The 19,544-nt window shown below is 30.4% G+C and overlaps 1 protein-coding gene across 2 annotated transcripts in view; it reads right to left on the bottom strand.

Moving 5' to 3' along the window:
- Nucleotides 1-19,544, bottom strand: part of LOC129909845 (zwei Ig domain protein zig-8) — a 430,837-nt gene that overhangs the window by 151,919 nt on the left and 259,374 nt on the right. For both annotated transcript variants that reach the window (XM_055986959.1, XM_055986960.1), the window contains exon 4: nt 7,397-7,566. In XM_055986959.1, coding sequence (XP_055842934.1) covers nt 7,397-7,566 — 170 coding nt within the window. The remainder of the gene's footprint in view (nt 1-7,396; nt 7,567-19,544) is intronic.

The following is a 19,544-nucleotide window of genomic DNA, read 5'->3' as shown; positions in this document are numbered from 1 at the left end:
GTAAAATGAAAAATCAGTTTTAATCGATTATTTTTGTAAATATTCAAGTCTTTCAAAAGTACTCTCAAACTTTTATAGTCCTATTAATTAGTAAATACCATTAAAACTAATTAACAACAACTGTTATTTGATACCTACCCACTATACAAACGCAATCTATAAAATCATCCTTTAACTTAATTGTCATTCTTGCTGAGACATTCCGCAAAAAGCACTTAGACTTTTACTTTATTTTCATTGTTTCATAAAAACAGAAAAAAAAAAATCGATTGATTCGACCACTAATTAGGTACCTTCAATCAATGAAATGCTTTGCCTTGTAAAGTGATTTTATTTCTAAAAGGACGTCCAACAACGACTACCACATCAACGACGAAATGGAACGGAAACAGATGGCACCCATTTGGCAAACGACAGTTTTAAGTGCATAAATATTTGAGACTCTCTATATTCCCTTTACACCCAAAAAAAAAGGGAGGATGTATGATGGAAGCGTGAGAAAAAGGGAGACATAACACACAGATTCAAGCACAAAAATAAATCGAAACCAAACAACAATCGAAGAAAAAGGATCCAGATTGGTTTTGGGGCAAAATTACTTACCATCAAAAGTGTAATTGTATACGGATGAAGTGGTACAAACGATGATGTCCTCCGCCACCTTCCACTATTCCCCCAAAAGAATATTGAATTTAAGTCCTTTTACACCATCTCTCTCGCCACCTACCCATTATTTCTCTCTCACTCTTGTGCAGTCGAAGCTGAGTCGAACAAAAATAATACGAAGAAAAAACAATTCAGTTTCAGATCCAGAACCGAAAACAGAAGCAGAAGACTATGTTGTTCAAGTACATCCACACGTTTCCAGAGTTAACAGCAGCATGGACGAGTTCCAATACTTTGAGCAATTGAACATTGAACGTAAGTAAATCCTGACGAGAAGACCGTAACATTAAGCTTACTGAGGGGGATTACTTTGAATCTGGTTTTCGAAATCATATCAAATTCAGTGCTCCATAAGCGAAAAATTTGATTTCCATTTGATGCCCTCTATATAGTACCAACTCTATATCCAATCCATATACCTCAACCAGTTCCGTGACCGTTCCGGAAATACTTCGCGTAGTTTCAATATCGATTCCAAAAACCCAAATACAATGTGGCTATGTCTCTGTATGTAGGTATGATGGAGAAAATGGTAGAGAAGAGAAGGGTATTATAATACTTTAACAATATCCTGTCAGATAATGCAAATGGCAGTGGCCTCCGGAATCCGGAATGCAAGTGAGCAAAAATAATACGGGTTGTGGCATTGAGTGCAGATATGTATATATTCTTTGACAGTCGACGAATAACCATTTAAATGTGCTCTTTTTGAGGATATATCCCTCAGGGTCCTGTCGAGTGCGTAACCTCAATTTGGATTTCCATTTAGGATGCAATGATCCTTTCATATTTGAATTTGATGGATAAGGTAAATAACAATTTTTGGCATAGTTGTTGTCATTCAAAAATAAACTTAATAATATTATAGGTGTAGCTATATTGGAAATATTTAAAATAATTCTTGCCCTGAATTATATTGAGTGGGTTTAGAGCACAGTCGAGTGTGTGGCACTTAAGCTAAAACAGCAAATATTTGAAATTTGAGTGACAATATCTGTATTTTAAAATGTCGTTAAGTGCTAACTATGAGACTGGCCCTAAAAAGCTGAAATCAATGTGATACTCCAAAATTTGTATGGTAATTTGGGTTAGTCAGTAATGGATCAAACGAAATATCGTCGGTCTCATAAGGATTACGAGGTTTCCTTCCACCTTTTTTCGAAAATGACTTTTGAATGCCATTTTTTAGAAAATATGTCAGCGGAGCTACCCAAAAAATTTGAAGTCATTCCGAAAACTCTAAATTGACTTAAATTCAAATTTTGTAAAGCACTTTACTCCCCAACTACTCTGTTGTTTCTCTACTCTTTTGTCTCTTCTGCCAAATGTTGATTTTGGGAGTTACGAGGTTTCCTTATGAGGTTGACGAAATGCTAATAGGCCAATTTAAGGGCTCTCAGAATTTGGTAACTTGTTCATCCCAAATACTTACGGTTTTCGATTCAATGCAGTTCTTGTGAAATTTCGAAAAGGTCCTACATTGCAAATTTCTAAAGTTGAACATAAATCGAAAAAATATTAAAATTAGAATTTAAGAAAACACGGTTTTTCAGAACAAAAACAAAAATAAGATTTTTGGATTAAAAATTAAAATTTTAAATTAAAAAATATTTTGTACCTACTTATGCAAAAATTTTCGAAAAATTTGCAAAAAATAAATTGCACGACTGGGGTCGCACGTACTTGCTCTTATGGTAAGAGTTACTCTAATGTTAAAGTTTTTCATTGAACGAAATAAGGGAAAATTTAAAATTTGATATTTTCACGGAATTTCGTTAGTGGTACAAAAAAAAAAAAAAAATAAAATCCGTTTTTATAAATAATTAAATACCGTTTTAAATGATCTTTTACAAAAAACAAAGTATGCCATTTTATTTCTAGTATAAAAAGGAATTTTTAGAAAAAAATTTTCGAAAATCGTTAGAGCCGTTTTTTAAAAAAAAATTTTTTTATATATAAAAATTTTCTAGCATTTTTCAAAAAAAAAAATTGATATGCAATTTTGAATAAATAATTAATTTACACATAAAAACAAAATTTCAAATTTTTTCACCAACTCGTTTCCAAAAAATTGATTTTTCAAAAAAAAATTTTGAAATATTTTTTAAAAATCCAAAAATGTGTTTTTTGAAAAATTTTAATTTTTTTAAAATAATGATTGTTTAAACGTTTCTGTATTAAAAATTTGGTCGAAATCTGTTTTGTCGTTTATGAGAAATTCATAAATCAAAAAAACCGTTCTATGGCAGGTACCGTTAATAACGGTACAAAAAATATTTTTTTTATTGTCAAAGGAGGCTCTTATCTGTAACAGTAAGCAGAAAAATTTTACTCAAAATCGTTAGAGCCGTTTTTGAAATAAATCAACTTTTCTGTTTCCGTTGTATGACAGGTACCGTTAGTTTTGGTCCTAAAAAAAAAACTTCAATTTCTCCTCTAGGGAATCACTCAAAACTGTTAACTACCGAGTTTGAAGAAAATCGCTTCAGTAGCTTAGGCTGTAGCTCGAGGTTCTTACAGACAGACAGACAGACAGACAGACAGACAGACAGACAGACAGACAGAATTGCCGGACCCACTTTTTTGGCATTCTCCATCATTGTAATGTCATGTAAAATTGTTATCTCGAGTTCGAATTTTTTTACGAATCCTAAACTTGCCCTATAGTACCTATATCGCAAGTAAAAATTGGAATGCTGTTTTGAAGAAATTTTTTTTTCACATATTTAACCTACATTTAAAGAAAATTTATTAATCCATTTTGAAAAAAAAACATGATTTTCAAAACAAATTTTTAATTTTTTTGAAATCCAAAATGTGTGTTCTTTTTCTTAACTCTTATAAACTGAGGGTACTTAAACCTTTTTTTTTATTAAAATTTAAGTTAAAATCGGTTTAATGGTTAACGAAAAAAGTCAGAAATTAAGAAAATAGTTTTTGACAGGTATTGTTACCGGTTTAAAAAATATGATTTTTATGTCAAAAGAAGGGACTTATAAGCAACACGTACAATCCGTCAAATAGTTCCATCTCATGAAAAAAAAAAAAAATTAAAAAAAAATTTCCAAATCCGATAAAATTTAGGGGTTGCTACTGGTCTTTGAAAATTGGCCTGATCAGCCCAAATAACAAAAACTATTCTAATTTCAATCTTCAACTGAAAAAATCAGTTTCTATTTTAAATTTATAGTTCCCTGGAATTTTCTCCCTGAAAAATATCTGCTAAAGAAAAAAAGAAAAAGAGTTTGAGTTTGAAAATAAATTTTTCAAAAACTGCTCTTTGAAAGAGCTTTATCTAAAAAAATAATAAAATAAAAAGTTATTGGCTTTCCAAAAAGTTGTGGAACGTTATTGTAGATATAACCGTCGATTTTTAATAATTTTTATTCCAATCTAAGTCAAATTCCTAGAAAATTTGCACTCTAGGCTAAACAGAGGGGAATAAACCACCCCCCCTCCCCTCCAATACGATGGTCTTATCTTAACCAAATCTACACGCTATGGCTTTCTGGAAAATTGCTGGTGAATTACCTTTTATAAATAAAAAAAAATGTTTGAACAATACATAATTCATGTTTTTAAAATTATTAATTCCACAAATTCACTATGAGCTGAATTTAGAGTCGTTACTCAAGTAAAAATTTTTCTCAAGCACAAGTCTGAGATGAATTTTCTGAGTGTTTGCCCAAGTATTTACTTCAAAATTTCCTCAGTTGGAATTCATTAGCTAAAGTAAAGGCACTCCTAGGTTTTCTTCACGTAATTAATAGCTGAAGTGGACCAAACTTAAGACCAAATGTTCACTTGAGTAAAATTTTTACTTGAGTAACGACTCTGAATTCCGCTCTATATCATGAAACATCCTGAATATTTTTAAATGCCAGTAGCGCCCTCTAAATATTATTCCATTTTTATATTTCAGATAATTTTTTTTTTTCATGACAGAACAAAATGGCGGGTTGGGACGGTCAAAATTAACAAAAAAAATGTTTTCTCTATATAAGGCACACCCTCACGTACAAATATTTGTTAATTAAAATTGTTTAACTTTTTCATTGCGTATGTCAAGTGCCGTTAATTTTGGCATCTCCATGATCTGTCTCATTAGGTTTGTTCGTTGTGAGCTCTACTGCACTCTGGGTCGCCCCGAATTCGTTGTCAAGCGTTTTTTGTAGCTCCTTTTTCAACCAGAGTTATTTCCTTTGTGTTCGATGTTCGCTCTGAACGCACCCTGAATAAGATTTGTCACAAAATTCTTGAAATAATAAACTAAAATAAAGAAAAAAAAATGTCAAAACAGAAATCAGCTGATGAAACTCTAGCTCTGAGGTGTTCGATGTAAAATAAAACCCGAGAAACTCTGATTTTTGTGACAGTACTTGGTTGACGTGACTCAGAGTGCCCTGGAGCGGGAAAACAACGAACTGACCTATTGTGATCTCCAGGTCGATTTTTTTCGATTCCTAAACTTGCTCTATCGAAACTTAAAAAGTTATACCTAATTTTTGTAGTTCTTTTTTAATTTTTTTTTTTTTTTTGAAAATTTGAATACGTTTAAAATTCGGCGGCGGCGTAAAGCAAAATTGTTCTAAATCCACTTTTTACCGAAAATGATTTAATGATGCAGTTTTAATAATTTGAGGGTGCTCTTTCCGAATTTGAAAACCGTTTTTGTCCAAAAAATTTAATTCCGCAGGTAATATAATTTAATTGGATATAGAACAATAAAAACAAGGAATTAGCCTTTTGAAAATGAGCCCGAGTATTCTTGATTGTTCTAAGTCCACTTTTTATTTGAGGAAAAAACGTACTTGTATAGGAATTGTTCTATGTCCGATTTAAGATTTTTTTAGTTTTAAAAAATATTTAAAAATAGTATGCACCTACTAATGAGGTAAACTTGTATATTTTATTCAAGAGAAAAGAACAAACTTTATAAAAAACATAACTTGAATGACAAACAGGCAGTAAATTGTCGCTTTAAACCAATTTGAAACTTAAAAATCGTCCCCTGTAAAATTTGCTTTTAGTGACTTAGATCAATTTTGCTTTACGGCGCCGAATTGTGAATTTATACAGAATATTTTTGTGACTCCTGACAAAATTTTGATAAGTCATCAAATTAGCAATGTTAGTGTTTATGATAGTTAAAATAGTGACAAACTATATGAAGCTGGCACATCTTGGAATCTTTTTTTTCATGCTCGTTTTCTAATGCAGGAGGAATCTCGCTATTTCGCCAAAATCACGCACGGCATCACTAAAGCATTTGATGAACAAATCTACTAAAAACCATAGTTTATGGAAAAATCCAAGACTTAAAATTTCAAAAAATCAAAATACTAACGAAAATCCATCTTCCTCAGACATCCATTAAGGCCATTACACTACGTCTGCTTTGCTACCTGACATAACGTCAAACATCATGTAGCCATTAATCATCATAACATAATCGAATATAAAATGAAGAAAAGTGCTCAAACTTTTCGTCAACAGTATTTCCATAAGCTCCTTGTCCTGTCTCTTAATACCGATTATTTTAATTTTATTGAAAATCCTTCTATTCCAATAGAATCAATACTCAATATCAAGATATGCTCCTCACCAACATTGAAGATACTCTTATGGAACGTCCCTAAGGTATACGTTGCAGCTGTCGTCATCGTCGTCGTCGTCTCAACCGGAAAATCCCTTTTCCAATAATATTTATCTCTATGTGAATTATCTCGTAATCACTTTTTCACTTTCTACAAGATTACGTTTAACTGCCAAACATTACCACCCTCGAGAATACCTCTCTACCTTACATCTTAACGTCAATGATTGCATTTTGACGAAGAGCAAACTTTTTCGCAAAGATTTTTGTATGCAAGCAAAATGCTGATTCTACACCATTCCTATTGTAAATGACACACGTGTAGATATGCATGTGTATCCCCACCCAAGTTTTTTTTTTTTTTTTTTACTAAAAAATCCATTACTAGAGTGTCTTACATCCATATAACCGGTGTGTATTTGCTTAAGGAAATGCATCTTCATGGAGCCAAATCCTGATGAAATCGGGCTCCTTCAAATGTTTTTTTTTTTTTTTTTCCTTTTGCCGCACAGAATGACAGCAGCCGTAAAGTGCAAGATTCCACTCTTCCATTATAGAATATTTTATTCCGTTAAGCGACAGAGAAAGGAAGAGAAAGGATGAGAAAACTGTAAAATCAACTCGGCATCGGCAAATTAGCATCTCCCAGTACCAAACGACCGTTCTACTCGAAACTATTAACTTTTGCTACGGAAATAAAGAACCGTGCACGCGGGCTTTACTCCATTTTCATTTCATTTTCATTTTTCAATGGGATAAATGAAATGGAAATGTAAATTTGGAGAATAAAATAAAATTACAAAAAAAAAAAACTCGAAAAAATCGATTTACTCCAGAGTGGAATCGGAGGTACCCAACTCATTGAAAGTTCAACCCGTTTTTTTTTTTTTTTCTCAAGAAGAAGAACGGAAAGCAAGAGATTAACTTTACTTTTGCCATTTGTTTGGATAATCATGGGACAGCCAGAACTCGGGAGCAGAAGTAGAAAAAAAAAAAAATTGTAAATTCCATTATGGATGATAATTGAAAAATCACAAATTCTAACAGAGCATTCGATATTATTGAGAATAAAAAGAAAGTGTGAATATTGATTTCTTTTTTATTTATAGAATTTCATTTAAGTATATAACTTACCGTTCGATTTCCCAGGTTTTTCACTCGGCACACCAGCTTGACGGTTTTCCCCACTAACCCGGTTATATTTGCGGGCACTGTGGTATCAAAAGTTGGTCCTCCAGTACCGGGTGTGGGTAGTTCTTGTAGAAAATCTGTAAAGAATCGTTTTGATGCGCCTTCGAGTGATCCTGGAAAGATAAATAAATAAAATAAGTACCAATTATTTATGAAAGTAGTAGAATATAAATAGTATTTATAAATAGTTCGAAGAACTTAAGTTATTTGAGTATCAACCAATTGAATATTTATCTGTGGGTGTATAATATAAAATAAAATTAAAATGATAAATTCAACACGTGGTACGAAGCCTCTTGATGGAGATTTAAATTTTTTCTCTACAAAGATATTCTTATTTTAGATGATATTGTTTTTCTGACACTAAGAACAAACGCGAAGAAGATTTTGTTCAATTGATGAACACAAGTGCTTATCTAGGGGAAAGCTGTAATTCACATTATTTGACGTTTTCAACGTACACTGTGGCGTATACGTGTTTTTTTTATTATTATTATTTATTTGTATCAAATATTGACGTTTTGCATTTAACATGGCTGATTGAAATGAAACCCGATACGACCACTCTAAACAAAAAACTTTGACCCTTTCATAAATATTTTTAAATAGGTACATCTGTAAAACTATAAAAAATGGTATGTTAATGTACTATGGTTCTATTGTCATACAAATGAGTCAAAAAAGTATGCTTTAATTTTTCACGTAAAAAAGGTATTATTTGAGGGAAATAATAGGATTTACAACAAGTACACTGAGGTAAAAGCCACCATAAAACAACGTGAAATCAATGAAAACCACATTGATTTAACTATTATTCGGAATGATTTTGCGTTGAAGAAAAATAGGTTAATTTCACCGGCACACAAAAAAAAAAGTGTCATGAACCAGAAACTCACCCTCCAGTTTTGAGTAATATGCAAAAAACTCAAAAAAAGGTAGTTTTTGGGGTCTTTTTTACACTTTTCTCAAAACTGGAGGGTGACCGGGCAAAACGGACTTGAAATTCGGATTCAGCGGTCCCAAAAACATATAGAAAGATAGGTCTGGTTTCTGGTTCATACAACTTTTTTTTTGTGTGCTAGCACTGTCGCGACATGTCGCTGTCATACCCGGCACACAAAAAAAAAAGTTTCATGTACCAGGAAGCAGACCTATCTTTCTATATGTTTTTGGGACCGCTGAATCCGATTTTCAAGTCCGTTTTGCCCGGTTACCCTTCAGTTTTGAGAAAAATGCAAAAAACTCCAAAAAAGTCATAAAAATTCAAACAAAATGCACTCACAGCTCAAAACTGGAGGGTGATGGGGCCAAACGGACTTCAAATTCGGATTCAGCGTGCCCAAAAACATATAGAAAGATAGGTCTGGTTTCTGGTTCATGACACTTTTTTTTTTTTGTGTGCCGGTGTTTTAATGGTATCTTAAGGTTACATAAATCAAAGTAGTTCAACTTTGAAACAACAACGTTTCAACTTCAATTTATTTTTTCCCTCAGTGTACCGAAATACCCTGTGAATAAAGTGCAAAACCTGTGAAGTTAGACTTTATAACTTAAATTTTCATTACATGTTCAGATTTAGGAAAAATGATAGATCTGAAAATACGACACGGATTTTTCTCAATATATTTATGAAATTATTATGATGATGGAGTGTAATTTATCCTTTTCTTGTCGACTAAATTTCTAACGCCAACTTTGAGAAATTATCAAAAAGTGCGTAAAAGAAACGTTTTTGTAATTTTAACTTCAAAAGTAACTTTCTTACAAAAACAATTTTATACAGGGTGTACTGTAAAATATGCACCGAAAAAAAAAGCCAATATCAATTTAACATTTTTTAAATATCAAATTAACATTTTTTAAATATCAGCCAAAAATGCTCTATAAAATGTGTTTTATGATATTTAAAATGTTAAAACAACATTTTTATTATCAGGATGATATTTGAATGTCACATTTTGGAAATTTTTTTTGATATTTTATTATCATTTTTTCATATCAATTTCTCATTCCAAATTATTGAAAAATATTTAATAAAAAATTCTTAATGTGTACTTATTTAAAGGCGCTTTGTGTTTTTTCGAAGTAAAATGTATGATTTACTGAGAAAATTTGATCGGCACTAAGATTTTACTTCACATAGTTTGGGAGAAAATAACAAAACAATTATATCACCTATAATAGAAAAAATAATATCACCATTATTTTGTAAAGAATATTCCCTTTCAGTAATGTTTTGAAAAAAGAAAGAAAATTCTTAAAATAATAAAAATAATAAAAATGAAAAGGAAAGAAATAGGTTTCATTATAATAAACTAAAACGTAAAATCTAGTCAACATTGATATTTTAATTGTCAAAGTGAAATTTTCACTATCCACTTGAAATTAAAAAATGTCAAAATGATATGATAAAATATCAAAATTGATATTTTAATTGTTGGACGACTTTTGTCACTGAAAAATGTTAATTTGATAGCTGTTATTATCAAATTTTTTTTTCGGTGTGGATAAGCCTGAAACGACTGAGAGCTTAATGTATGACTGCACTAAAACCAAAAAGAAAAATTTTCTATGTTTAGAAACCACAGGTGTTTTTCATAAAATATTTTTTCTTACATTTTGCATCGAAAAAAAAAAACGAATTTCAATATTTTTTTCAAAAAAAAAGTGCAACAGCTATGAAAATTTTTAAATGCTTATGGTTTAAGTCAATTAATGTAGAAATTATAAAAAAAAAGAAATTTATAAAATTCATTCATTCGTGGTTGTGGTGAACGAAAACGAAAGATGATGAAATTTAGAATACACTGAACGAAAAAAAGCTAATATTTTCTAAACTATTTGTGATAGAATTTTTTTCTTTTTGGTTTTAGTAAAGTCATAAGTTTAGCCATTTCAGCCTCATCCAGTTTTTACCGGACACCCTGTATAGAACAAAGATTGCCTCATTAATTTTCTGTATGACTTTTCTAGCTTCCAAATGAAAAAGCGTTGAAAACTCTCTTCCTTTATTCTACAAACTGTTGTGATGAAAAAATTACTTTTCAAGTAATAAATCAAGAAAAAAAAACTCGTTTTTTTCATAATTTCAAAAACAAGTGACCATAGAAATTTGAAAAGTGACATATCTTGTCACTTTTTAAACCAGCAAATCTATATTTTAACGATTTATTGCCACACTAAGAAATCTGTTAATATTATACAATTTTCTTACCGAAAATCTGTTTTCTGGAACAAAAAATACACACAAACACAGTGTAAATAACACAGCAATGGCAGAAAGTACAGAATGTTTCCACTATTATAGCATTGAATAAATTACAATTGACTATTGACCTGTATCAATAGAAAAAAAGGAAATGGTAACGCAGTTACGAATAACACAGTTACGCGCGACAGAGTTACGGCCGTCAAAGTTACGCGAAACCGAAGTTACGAAAAACTAGAGTTACGAATTCTAAAGTTATGTAAAGCTATGACATGTGATTTTTGGGTTGGCAACAATTGCGAGGAACGATATGGAATTATGGAAACATAAATAAGAGAATATCGATACGTAGGTGCAATATTAGTTGGACAAATAAGAGGTTAATTTCAATTATGTCCCCCAAACTTACATAAGTATACTTATGTTTTTTTTTCTATTTCAACGTTTTTGCGATCTTCTCACAAAAACAAAACGATATATGTATATCTATACCTATCCAATCAAAATTTTACAAGATTAAATAACACCCATTTTCGCTTCACTCATTTAGTTCTGAACAATGAGAAAAATGTTAATCTCTTGTTTGTATTTCCATAATTCCATATCGTTCCTCGCAATTGTTGCCAACCCAAAAATCACATGTCATAGCTTAACATAACTTTAGAATTCGTAACTCTAGTTTTTCGTAACTTCGGTTTCGCGTAACTTTGAAACTCGTAACTCTGTCGCCCGTAACTCTGGTATTCGTAACTTCGTCGGTTTCCCGAAAAAAAGCCAATAGCAATTTACACTGTCAAATCACTGGACAACAAGGTTTTTGTTACATAAACCAGGACTTACTTTTCTATAGGTTTTTTCTGTGCCGAGCTTGAATCCGAAGTCAAAAAATTTCTATCACATCACGTTTTTGAGATTTCAAGTTATTTCTAAGAGTTTGGTTAATTTATTGTTTTAATGAAATTTAATACGGTTTCTAAAAGAACTACATTTTGTCTTTCTAAATTAGTTTAGATCTTTTAAATATCTCGGATTTAGAAATTTAGTTCTTTTAGAAACCGTTACAAACTTAATTAAAACAAGAAATCAAACGCTAAGAAATAACCTCGAAAACTTGTAACAAGCGGCATTTTCGATTTTTTAACGGAAATATCTCAAAAACGCGATGTGACTTCAGATTCAAGCTCCTTTCTTTGGAAAAGTATAATTTGGTTTCTGTAACAAAAAAAAAAAAATCATGCGTGCAATTCACACGTGGTTGAAGTGAAACCTTAAAAATCATTTTTCTTGCAATACAAAAATCGAAAAAATATAACTTTTTTTTATTCCATCACTTTTTTTATATGACAACCTACAATAAATTTTTTACCATCTGAAAGCTTATTGTTTCAGCTCAAAATATTTTATTATTTATACAACATCTACAAAAAGAGCTAGAATTTTTTTTAATCCAATTAGTTTTCGCATAAAAAAAGCAAAACAATCAATCTCTTTTCTCTTCTAACGCCATTAAATCCATTTTTTAAAAGACAACCTACCTATAATAAATTTTATATCATTATTATTTCATCTTTTATATGACGCTTCAATCATATTTCTACCATGCCTACAAAAAAAAATAAGAATTTTTGAAAGCCAACCATGTCGAAATTTCAATTTGAGATTACGGTACTTCCACTACTGCTTGTTGGTCATCGGCAACAAATCTTCACAGGTGTTTTGAGGTATTTTTCGAGTTTTTCAATTAAAGATTATATAACTTGTAGAGCACGTACCGTTATGTGTGATATATTAATTGAAAGGTAATATTATCAGCATGCGTATTAAAGTTAAATAAATTTGTTATGTGCTCTAGATCAAAAGATATAACGTGTTAAAAAAAGAACATCTTTTCGCCATTATATCAGAATTTTGAAATTGAAATTTTGCACAATCATAATTTATTTAATTACCTATCTACTGTATAAATTTCATTCATCTATCTGTTAAAACAAAAAAGTTATGATCAATTGATTTTTCGTGTCGCTTTTTCGTTTCATTTTGTTTCAAATCACTACGATACTAAAGAAGTTTTCTCTTCAAAAAGTTTAATTTTGTCGACCAGTGTAATCAGTGTTTTAATTAAGAGGAATTTTTTTTTATGTTTCAAGTTTGTACATTTGTTTTAACTTTATATTTTCCTAACTGATATCATAAAAAGATTTTAACACTTCTTTTAAGTTTTTATAATGTAATAAATCCTTTTTAGCGTCCATTCAGTTTGAAAACATCGGGATATACAAAAACAAATCTATCTATATTCATATCTATGTTATAAAGCTCAATCTGTCTATTACAATCGAAAACCCTTTGTGCAAACATTCTTTATAGAATAATATAAAAGAAGATATCGACTTTATTATATCTTGGTATAATGGCAGTGTCTCAGTTTCACTATCCTTTGTTTGCATAAAAACTGCAGCCCACAACTTGTTCTAACAATAGAGAAGCTCATATGTGATCCATATACGTACTATTATAATGTTAGTTTTCAGACATGGAACATGTCTCTACAAAGAGAAAATGAAAAAAAGAAAAAAAAAACTAAAAAGGTACGGGCTCATATGCTCATTTAGTCTATGTAGTGTAGAACTACCTATATTAATAATATGTATGTGTATACCTTTCTATATTATTTAACTTTTGTCATGAAAGTTGAATGAAAAGTTTCTATAAAAATTCTATAAAAACGTATAGACTTTTAATAAAGTTTGGTTGACGGAAACTTTTATCGCACTCTTATCCTTCCATCAGGATCAAAATTAATTTTTTTTTTTTTTTCTTATTACCACAAACTGACGGGTGCTTAAAAAGCTGAGTTTTTCCCCCCGATAGCAGTAAAAATTTTCAATGGAAAAGTGATTGAATATTGCAGCAAACGAAACGAAACGAGAAAAAAAATATGAGCCTTAAGCACAACAACAAGGGAAACAATAAACAACGCAAAAAGTCATAAAGATAGCAATCATAAATGCTTCCATAAACCTATTGAGATAATTTTCAATCATCGATGCCCTTATACCCATGAGATATATGTGCCAAGCCAGACGTTTTTGACGTTTGACTGCAATATAATACCAGGCTTCGAGCTGTAATGGTAACGTAAAGATAGATTGCAATCTCTCCAGCTAAATCAGGGTAGTCGTCAGAAGTCGAGAAGGGAAGTAAAGAGGAAAAAATGTATACGAAGAACCGGAAAATCTATTTCGATGTAGGTATTCTAAAAATTAAAAAAAAGTGTAGGTATATTGCAAACCACACAGTTAAAAAAAGAGGTTGTCTGTAAAGCTGGTTTACGGACGATGATTTTACGTGATAACGTCGTCAGAAAACAGGTTGTGTGCTTTGTTTAAAATGAGTCAATTGAAGCGTTACCTTATTTCAAACAATCATAATTTACAAGAAAAATCTAAAAAAAATACCTTTTTTATTTTCTCATTATATTAATTTTTTTATTTTAAAATCTTACAAAAAAAATTATGCAATTTAAAAGCCAAGTATTTCTTCTTAAGAATAAAACCATTTTTAACTTTTTACAATGCGCAAAAAGTATAAACATAATTTATTGAAAACAATCATTTTCATCAAAAAAGCAAAAAAAACATGAATTTTTATCTTCTCACGTCCTTAATTCCATTTTTTTTACTTGCGATATAGGTACTATAGGGCAAGTTTAGGATTCGTAAAAAAAATCGAACTCGAGATAACAATTTTACATGACATTACGATGATGGAGAATGCCAAAAAAGTGGGTCTGGCAATTCTGTCTGTCTGTCTGTCTGCCTGTCTGTCTGTGTGTCTGTCTCTATCTGGAGCTGCAGCCTAAACGAGTGAAGTGATTTTCTTCAAACTTGGTAGTTAGCAGTTTTTGGTGATTCCCTAGAGGGGAAATTGAAATTTTTTTTTTATGACCAAAACTAACGGTACCTGTCATATAACGGAAATAGAAAAGTTAATTTTTTTCAAAAACGGCTCTAACGATTTTGATTAAAATTTTTGTGTGTAGTACAACACATAAGAGCCAACTTTTGAAATAAAAAAAATATTTTTTGTACCGTTATTAACGGTACCTGTCATAGAACGGTTTTTTTCGTTTCTGAATATCTCGTACAAAATTAACCCGATTTAAATGAAAATTTTTATACAAAAGTGTGTAAGTAAAGATAATAATAAAATTTTAGAAAATTTTCAAAAAACGCATTTTTGGTTTTTTTTTAAATATTTCAAATTTTTTTTTTGAAAAATCAATTTTTTGAAAACGGATCAATGAAAAATTTTGAAATTAAGTTTTTATGTGTAAATTAATTATTTCTTCAAAATGGCATACCAACTTTTTTTTTTAAAAATGTTAAAAAATTTTTATATATAAAAAATTATTTTTTTAAAAAACGGCTCCTACAATTTTCGAAATTTTTTTTCTAAAAATACCTTTTTATACAAGAAATAAAATGGCATATTTTTTTTTTTTTAAGATAATTTAAAACGGAGTTTAATTAATTATAAAAACAGATTTAATTTTTTGATACTACTTATGAAATTTTAAATTTCTTGAATAAAAAGCTTTAACATTATTGTTACTTTAAGCATAAGAGCAAGTACGTGCGACCCCAGTCGTGCAATTTATTTCCTAACAACCTATACAAAATTTTAAACCATCTGAAAGCTTATGGTCTTAGCTCAAAATATATATATAGCGATCAGGTCTATGAGACATCTAAAAAAAAGAGCTAGAATTTTTTGAACTCCATCAAATTTCATTAAAACAAGCAAAAAAAAACATTTATTTTTATGTTCTCAGGCGTTTTGGGGTTTTTCGCAAGTTTCTTGATTTAACATTGTGCAGCTTGTAGTTAGTCTACCGTTATGTGTGATATACCAAATGAAAGGTAATTGTATCAGGATGCTCATAAAAGTTTAATTAAATTTCTATCTGCTCTTGGTCAAAAGTTATAACTGTTGAATTCTAAAGTTTTATTTTACCGTTATCTCAAAATTGTGTTTACGAAAATGATTGAACACATTTAGTCGTGGTTATGGTCTATCATTACTCCATATACTTTATTAATGTATCTAAAAAGTCTTGGTTATTAGTGGCATCTTATTGATAAGTAAATGTATCCTTTTGTAACCTCTTTCCACAAGTAAGACTCATTATTTTGGTAAATAATATTCTTAAGTCATCCTAGTTTAGCAACAAAGAAGCCAACGAACATGAGGACCTCTTTATTAATCTCACATATAGATCGACGACAGCTCTGATCGAAAATCCATGAACACTAACGCACACAAAATCCTTTATTTTGTATCTATGTTTTTATTTGTCCTTAAAATGTAATAATGTTCTTATCGATTCATGAAGAGATTGATTATGAAGGATTTATTGCAAGCTCAATGTGCAATAATATTCTATATATGTACATATATTGAGTATTTTGAACTTATGGCCTAGAGACTTTTGTATTATTTGTCATTTTCTATGCAGGACAGAATAAAAAAAAAAAAAAAACAAAATTGACGATGCGGCAAAATGATTTTTTCTGTTTTCTATTCCAGATTTGCATATCGAAATGGATTTTTTTGATGGGATATTTATAACTCAACCTGAAATGAACCTACGATTTAATAAGTGTACATTTAGGTAAGCTATTCGATGAAAAAAATCTGTGGAAGTTTTAAGTTTAGAAACTTTAGAGTTCATTCACACTTAAACCGACATTTAAAACAAAACTGTATTATGTTTATTTCTTCCATGACAAGCGTCATCATAATGCTAACCGAAATAAAGTCTGAGCACCTGTCTGGACGACCCCAACCAGTTATTCAGAACTTTCAGTTTTTTGGAAAAGTTTAAATTTCTCGAAAACTATTTAAAAATTTAAATGTTAGTTTTTAGACCATCGAGAGAAAAATTTAATGAGCTTATCATTTTGCCGTTCAATTTTCGAATCCCAAAGCATGGATAGGATATGGATTCTCAAATGAATATGAAAAGCTCAGGGTATTTAAGAGCTTCAGAGAACAGATCATTAGTAAAAATGAGGAATAGAGGGTGAGACGAAACGGAACCCTGAAGTGCACTACCGTCTATAAAAAAAAGTTGGGTGGAAGGGTGTTTTTTTTGCGGACAAGAGGGAGGTGAAGCTCAAAAATATAGTGAAAAAAATTGTGTGTGAAATATCATCATATGACACATGTTTTCAAGGTATTTTTTAATGCTGAATCTAACGACATAAAAATAAAGTCAATACGATTGCTCTAAGAAAAGTTATTGCCGATTAAAAACAAAGGTGCTTGTTTTTTTGACTTCAAAAGGTAAAATATGACCAAAATCCTTGTGAAAAACATGCTACACTGATGAAATTCGGGATGAAGATGTTAAATAAAGCAAAAAGATCTTAAAAATATTATTGATGAAAGGGTGTTTTTTTGATGGGTTGAGTTATGTGTGAGAAATGTATAATAACAGCTGACTTAAATTCTATTAATTTTTAAAACTTGGTGAAAAAGTTTTGGTTGGTATTAAGAATCTATAAAGTGTACAAAATTATCTTGAGGGAAAGGGTGTTTTTTTTTAAGAAATGATGAAATTCCGAATTAGTACCACAAAAACTGTGAAAAAATTGTTACACCAATGAAAATTGGTAAAAATGTTTCATTTATAACAGAAACCAAGAACCCAAACAGTCTATACAAATATTTTAGGTGAAAGGGTGTTTTTTTTTTGGGAAATAGGGAAAATCCGCGATAAGTACCTACAATAAAATCAATGGTATAAAAGGTACCCTTACGAAATTCATTACATATGTTATCTCTTTCCCATGGGAATTACGAATAAATTATAAAAATTTTTCATATGAAAGGGTGTTTTTTTTTTGGGTGTAGAGAAAATATGGGTGGAATATTCGAAGTGTGTAATACTTGATTAATATTAGTGGTACCCTATTGAAATTCAGCAATTATGTTACTTTTAAGATTAGAAACAAGAATCTAAAGTGTCTATAAAAATATCATGGTTAACAGGGTGTTTTTTTGAGTGAAAACAAAAATGATGGGTCACCATAATGAAATTTGGTAAAAACATTAAATTTGGGATAGAAAGCAAGAATAAAGTGTTTTCATAAAAAAATTTTAGTGAAAAGGTGTTATTTTTTCGATGAGACAGTAAATTGGTCTCAAAAAGACAACGAAGTCGATGAATTTGGAGGAGGTACCAAAGGGCAAGTCTTAGGATTAAAAAAAAAATCGAACTCGAGATAACAATCAAACATGATATTACGATGATGGAGAATGCCAAAAAATTGGTTCGCTCAGTCCAAAGTTACATATGAGGTAACAAACATAGAAAAAAAAAAAAATACAGGCGAATTGAATATATCCTCCATTTTGGAAGTCGGTAAAAAGCGTTCAAGTGACCGTTAATATTAAATTTTAGAAAATTTTCAACAAACACTTTTTTGGATTTTTAAAAAATATTTCAAAATCTTTTTTTTTTCAAAAATCAAGTTTTTGAAAATGGATAAGTGAAATATTTCAAAATTTCGTTTTTAAGTGTAAAAAATTAATTTCTTTAAAATGGCATCCCACATTTTTTTTTAAATTTGTTAGAAATTTTTATATACCTATAAAAAAATTATTTTTTTTATAAAACGACTCTTATTCAATCCAAATGCAAGAAAAAACATTAATGGATAGGTATGGGTACGTATTTTAAAAATATGTATGTGAAAATCACATTAAATCACGACTATTATTTGAACTTTATTTTTTATAACTCTTATCTCCTTTTATTTAATGTCAGCTTAAAGCGTTTAGTTGAAACTGATTCAATTAAACTATCAACAACAAAAAACTGCTAATGGATTCAAGATGCTTAAACAATAAACAAAAAACAAACAAAAAACCTTTTATATGAAATAAATTTCCAAACCAAAATCTGCGCATTATCATACCTATCTCTACAAAAAAAAATATATATTTAAAAGAAAAAACAAACAAAACAAAAAAGAGCAAAAATAGCACTGAAAGCATTAAAAACGGCCATTATCTTCGGTTGTCTAGAAATGTTATAAATTATCGTACTTGGCCAGAAGCCTTTCGTTGCATCATCACCTCATCCTGCTCCCAAACTTATAAAATGTGAACTATACAAAAAAAAAACTAAGAGTTTTTAAAGTTTTTCTTTCTTTTTTTTTTTATTGTTTGCTTTTATTTTCGAACCGCATAGGAAAGCAAACTCTCGCTTCCAACCTAATGGACGAGCAATTTGTAGAGCCCAGCCATCCTGAGCGTTAAAAACAACATATTTATGGGTTTGGATTTTTGTTTGTTGTTTTTGTTCTATGCCAAGCCACCGCACCTGAAAGGATTTAATGGCACAAAAATTAATGTAAAAAATATTTAGCCTGGCAAATGGTTATAGTAATACCCTAATGACTCACGTAAATTGTCTATTTAAAGAAGGTATAAGAGAGGAAGAAGTGGGTAAAAGCGTCGTCGTCGTAAAGAGGATATTATTTAGCCACAAATACTGGACAAAAATTCGTATATCTACTCTATCTGAACACACATCCTGTATCTATATGTATGTATGTATGTTTACCTGGAATTTACTGAATTATGCATCATTAGTCATGGGTGTCTTCGTAGCGATCTGTGGACGGTGTTGTGATCAAAAGTAGGGCCCCTCCCCATTACCCAAGGTGCATCCTTGCATGGCCAGATTTTTCTGTTAACCCATATCCTTTGACGAAAGTATTTTCACCTCCGGAATCCGGATGTTGTTTCATTGGATTCAGTTTACACAAGACTGCTCCCGCACGGACAGCAAATAACACGGACTCGGCCAAA

Source organism: Episyrphus balteatus, chromosome 2 (genome assembly GCF_945859705.1).
Source record: "Episyrphus balteatus chromosome 2, idEpiBalt1.1, whole genome shotgun sequence".
NCBI classification, from domain to species: Eukaryota; Metazoa; Arthropoda; class Insecta; order Diptera; family Syrphidae; genus Episyrphus; species Episyrphus balteatus.
The sequence above is the reverse complement of the archived record's forward strand: the minus strand, read 5'-3'. Positions and strand labels throughout refer to the sequence as shown.